Below are 6,000 nucleotides of genomic sequence, written 5' to 3'. Positions count from 1 at the left end.
ACAAACAGCTGCCGTGCCTCGGCTGTGCGGCAGAATCTGAAAGGGAAATTAGGAAACCCAGTGCGTCCCGCTGGTTCCTTACAAGCCTGTCCCGGCCTCAGGAAGATCAGGAGTACGCTATACACGTATACTGTATGTGTGTATAGGAATCTGTGCTGGATGACCCTGAGGTTGAGTGCTTTTGAATGTTTTATTTGCTCTTGTCATGTCCGATTAGACAAGGTGCCATGTCAGAAATGCCACTCTTCCAAGTGAGAGAGGGCATCGTTAAATAGAGCATATCCTGGGTTTACAACAGAGTGTGTGTGTTCGTATGACTCGCCTTCACTTATTACACATTAACATGTATTGTATTACAGCTGTGTAATACAGCAGCGTGCCCACTTTCCAGGTCAAATTTATAAAAATTAATCGACCAAACCAGTGATTTTGAATGGTGAACGTTTGGCCCATTTACTACAATTTGCCCACATCTCACATTGCAAGAAACCATTTTGCAAATCACGTGGGGCTACTTAAGATTTCACAACATATAATCACAATTCCTCGATTTTAAAAACAGGACTTTTTTGGTTGATTCTCCCGCCTTATAATGTTCTGCCTCAGCGGATAACAAAGTCGTCATCATGCACAAACCACAGAGCTGATAATCCCATGGTTTATGAATGGTAAAGCAGACTATTTTGATCAAAACAGTGTATGTATGATCAAACGGTGCCGCTGCTTTAAGGAAAACATGGATGACTTTATCACGGTGATGGAATAAAAAAAAAGTTTGCCTCCGGAAAAGATTAGCAGAAACGTGAAGTATATGCATTTTGTAGATATTACTCTAAACACGCAAAATCATGAAAATTATGAAGGAATGGTGTTTGAATAAGTATGATAAGTGATGATCCGGCTTCAGGGGCACAGAGTTCAACTTGTGAGCATTTAAGTATTCTGAGGTAGGAGGGGGTGATGAAGTGAAGACATTTTTAAACAGTTTTACACTGAATTATTCAGCACCGCAGGAGGCTGAGAGAGACGGCGCGCTATCGGATTCAACACCTTGCCTAAAAGCCTCGGCGCACCATTCAAACAGACGACCCAATAAGATGGAGCTGAGACGTCTTTATGCGGGAATGTGTGAACAGTTTTAAGTGTGTGTGTGTGTGTCAGTATGTGAGTCTTAACTCTGAATGACAGCACGTGTCCTTACCTTTAGCAGGATTGACATAAATCCCTGACTTGTAGAGCATCTCTTCATTGTGCCAGTCCTGGTTCCTCAGAACAGTTTTGACACTAAACAGCAGGACCAGGGCTGCACTGCAGTACATCAACATCGTCCTGAAGGACCTGCGCCGCAGACGGACGTACAGCGACCTCATCCCCACCGCCACCAGCAGGCAGAAGCCCATGCTGGGGATGTACAGTACTCTCTCTGCTATCACAAACCCCACGTAGAAAAACAGGTTCGTGGCGGGGAGGAAAGGGACAGCCAACAGGCCGAGTGAGAACACCACGAGGTTCTCAGTGGTGGGCAGTGGAGTCCTCGCCTCGCAGTGTTTTTTGGTACCGTTTTGTGCACTATTAGTGTGTGGCTCCGAGTGGGAGTTGTTCATGTGCTCCTGATCGTTGCATTGGTAACTGTGTCCGTTACTGTTCCCGTTCCTGCCGTTGGTGAAAAGGTGCGCCTTGCCGTTGGCCTCTTTGCCCTTGGCGGTCGGGCGCGTCCGCAGGCCGAACCACGCCAGCGACAGCAACCCCAAATACACGGCTGTCGTGTGAGCGTTCCTCCAATCGGCAAGGCTCCTGATCAGAGGCAGGGCGTCCATGGACCAGTCAAAGCTGAGCGTGTCCGGGCACAGGAGGAGCCAAATGTTGACGGCGGGCAAGTAGAAGAAGGTGAGCGTCCTCGTGAGGAGCGAGGGGTGGTCGGCCGCTGGGTTGTCGGAGTTGGAGAAGTTGGGGGGTTTGTTCCCCATCCAGTAGAGGCGGCCGGCCAGCAGGACGGCTCCCCAGGCTGCCAGCAAAAACACATTCAGCAGCAGGTGGACGTTCTTCCTCTGAAAGACAAAGAAAATACAAAAACACAGCTCAAATTTTCAGTCGACTGGACAGGAACAACTGTGTGGAACAACTATTAGAAAAAAAAAAAAAAAAACCCGATATATTACGACAAGAGTGTAAAGCCAAATCTAGTTTTCTAGCCGGCTGCCATTTCTCTGACTCTTGGACTCTTGCACTTGATTTCGACCGAGTCTCTGTTGGGAAATTGAGCATAGGATTAACTATAACGTTGATTTCTGACCTTGCCTCACATCAGCTGCAACAACAAGTCAAGAGTGAAATGGTTGGTAAATGGAAAAGGAAAACCATCGCACAATTATGTAAAACAACCTGGGACGAAGTTCGTGTTTATGGTCAATTTAGTCAACCAAGTGTTACACGCCGCTTTGATATGTGTTTCAACACAAGGGAAATACAATTGCTTTAAAAGTTTTGTTTTGGCTGCTGTGTTGGCTTTTTTTGGAGACCTGTGAAACAGGAAGAAATCACTTAAGAGTGAGTTACTTTGTTACTGGGGCTTATAAACCAGCCGAGAATAAAAAAAAAAAAAGAAAAAAGAAAAAAGAAAATTGCCAAAATACTCACTATAATTCAGTGTTTATGAACAAAGGCAACCTTGCAACATAATTTTCAATTCATGTGCATATTTCCCCCTCTTAGTTCACCTGGACTCCATGGGTGTATCAAAATAAACACAGATACACGAACCCTATTCATCATATTACCGACTTGATATTAAACACTTTCCCGAACGTCGTATGGAAAAGTTTATGAAATATTTATGGTGTGTTTGGATGTTTAACACGTTGCTGGCAGTGCACTGTGAAACTGCTGGATGCATTCCTGAATGACTTATTCTGCTGTTAGGACCAATTGGCCTTTCTTATTGTGTTTATGTTGGAAAACCCGACTACCGCTTAAAAATATTTGAACTTCCTTTATAGCGCCAGCTAATGCACGGAGAGCAACACCCACCCACGTCCTGCCGCACTGGCCCGCACTCCGGGAAAGGGAGACTGCATACCTGTGCTTATTGTTTTATTTATTTCTTTTTTCTTGTTGAAATCGCTGTATAAAAAACAGGCAATAACACAGAAGCCAATACAGCACCGACTAAGTATCAGTACAGGATCGTAGGATACATCATAGTCGGTGTAATACAATCACACCATTCCTGCATCTGTGCCTTTTGCAGTAGTTTCAATAGTATAAAATATAAAAGCACTGTTAGAGGGAAAAAATATGATGCCCTGCCTTTATTCCTCTGGTAGGCCCAGCCGTTTTCTTACACACAGAACCGTTTTCACATATTAAACAGGAGCCCAAGGCAACAAACACTAACTTCACACTCATTCAATGCCAGTGGATGTGGCCTCTCCATCTCCGCGTGCCGCAGGGGACTAACACGTCCCATCTATGATCATAAATTTCATATCACCGCTGCTTTGGGGGTGTAATATTGATTTCCTCCCCTGTCCACTGTCATTTACAGATTGACTCGGTGAGGAGAGGTTTCGGTAACCTCTGGGGACACTTGACGGTGGGGGAAAAAAAAAAAAAAATCGCTCTTGCCTCTGCTAATGATCGCCGGCTGATGCACAGAGCAGAAGCCGAACGCTCGGGCCGCAGAAAATGAGAGTGGAAACACAGGCCGCGATTCAGATCGGCTTCCATGACAACGTCACGCAGAGGATCCCCAAACAGCTGATTACAGTATTATCCACTGAGTAGAGACACATGTGCACTGCTTAAAGAGAGTCAGTCACTCATTACTACAGTCTGAATGAAATTTTAGCATGCAAAGTATAAGTTTACAACACAAAACTTGGAGCATATATACAGTTTCACTCCAGAGTCCTTATAATCCTGAAACAAAGATATTGCACTACATAAATAACATGGAATATCTTCAAATTCTGGATCACATTTATCTATTTATTTATGTCTTCATTCATTCATTTAGTAGAGGCAGAAAGGTAGGTTGGAAAGGCATCACAGAGAGGTGTGAGATAAATGAATGAATAAATAAATGAGCTGTGAATAATTAAACAAACAAACAACTAAATAAATAAACAAAATCATGGCGTTTCATCTCGCCCTTTCAGCAGATTATCAAATTCAGTCCTGTTGGAGGGTTTATTGGTATTCTCTGTTTGGCTCTGTACTGCCGTACCGCTGCACTCCGTCCATACAATATGCATGGCAGTCTCTGAAAATACCATGACCGTTATGCGCACACACACACACACACACACACACACACACAAGAAAAAAAAAAAAAAAAAACTTGTGTAAGGTCAAGTGTGTCAAAACGTCATGGAGAGACCTGACAGCAACCCTGGGTGCTTCAGTATTTCATCACAGAAGATATTCCACTGTTATTCAGTTGCCTGGAAACCGAAAGGTCAGCATTTCAATCCACATCACAATTTCTCACTAATTTGAGAGTAACTGTCAAAAGTGTTGCGGTCAGCTCCCCGCGGAAATCCAGAGGAATCTGAAACTGCTGAAGACAGAGCACGCCACGTTAAATCACATGAAGAAAGGACGACGGCAGATGGGAGAGATTTGAAATCTGTTAAATATAGCAGACAAGAAGGCTGGGATTTGGTAAAGCCCTCCACTGGCACTGCCCCAGCATAATAATAAAGACACTCAACATACACTGCGGCTAATTAATGATAGCAGAGCCTACAGGCCCAAAAAAAAAAAAAAAAAAAAAAGCGCCACATCTGTCTCGCTCTTCATCGTCCCTTTTCACCTTGGAATGCTTTTCATCTTGGAAAGCCGCTGCCGATGTTCACCCCACTTTTGGCTCGGAGGCTGTTGCTTTCCTTTTTAACACGCTTGCCTTCCTCCCGGTGATTTATCTGCCTCTTTTTCCATGGATCTTCTGTTGATCAGGTTTGAGTTTTTACAGGTACTTAACCTTTTTTTTTTTTCTGTGGTGGATTCCAAATACACCGCTGATCCTGCTTCCATGCACATAAAACATATCACTTTTCTGTGCTGAGCATTTTTCACGGTGAAGAAGGTCCCACACAGTGGCGTTTAAAACAGCAGCAATCTGGATACAGGAAGAACGACCATCACAGTAAAAGTGATGAAGTAGATAAACACATCATTCACATGAAAAAGTTGCAGATGACTATTTTGAACATATCTAAATCCCCTTAAGAGCAGTGAATGTGCCTTGTGCAGCGACCTTGTAAATTAAACCAATACGACCAGCAGTGAGTCATCACCGATCTACTTTGACTGGAAACCCGCTGTGACCACTGGAAAACAACTTAAGCTGCAGGGTAAAAACAAAAAAAAAACAACATGGCTGGGCAACCGGATCGAGAAAAAAGATCGGAGCCTGTGCCAAACACCCAGAAACGATGTTAGTGTTATTATGCTAACTGTACTGACATCGGGGGGTTATGGAGCATGCAGAAAGTGATAGCAGGGTAGATGCGAGCAGGTTCCAAGACAAAGACAACTGGGACCATAGCTGGGGTTTTGTCATGCTGCCATTCACTGTGATTGATTGAAAATAACTGTGTCACTTCATGCCAAAGGCCAGAGCATAAGGCATGCGGGTCACTATCAAGGGAATGTAGGTTTGCAGTGCAGTGGGTCAGGCCTACTTCCTGTCAAACAAAGCTTAATACCACCACTATGTCTCAGTATAATTAGCAGTAAGTGACACACAGGAATGCAGCATGTATGTTTTACTGATTGTGGGATTAGCCGCGAGGTTCACTCAAAGGACAGCGTTGAGCTCAAAATAACAATAAACAGCTGATCGGAACGTATCGTCATCATTCCTGCATGAAATACATCCTAATGAATAGCTTAGCACTTCAAAAGACGACCCAACCTTGACGTGAACTTTGTTGGAGGGCATGGCGGTATCATGAGAGCATGCACGGTGTAAATTACGCTGGTGGGATGTTTAAATTA

At 44.0% G+C, this 6,000-nt stretch overlaps 1 protein-coding gene across 1 annotated transcript in view; it reads right to left on the bottom strand.

The window, feature by feature from the left end:
* tmtc2b (transmembrane O-mannosyltransferase targeting cadherins 2b) overlaps positions 1 to 6,000 on the bottom strand; it is a 103,255-nt gene that overhangs the window by 31,705 nt on the left and 65,550 nt on the right. Inside the window, exon 3 of the mRNA XM_030054463.1 lies at positions 1,202 to 2,048. Coding sequence (XP_029910323.1) covers positions 1,202 to 2,048 — 847 coding nt within the window. The remainder of the gene's footprint in view (positions 1 to 1,201; positions 2,049 to 6,000) is intronic.

Source organism: Myripristis murdjan, chromosome 6 (assembly GCF_902150065.1).
Source record: "Myripristis murdjan chromosome 6, fMyrMur1.1, whole genome shotgun sequence".
Classification (NCBI taxonomy): domain Eukaryota; kingdom Metazoa; phylum Chordata; class Actinopteri; order Holocentriformes; family Holocentridae; genus Myripristis; species Myripristis murdjan.
This window is presented reverse-complemented; position numbering and strand designations above follow the sequence as displayed.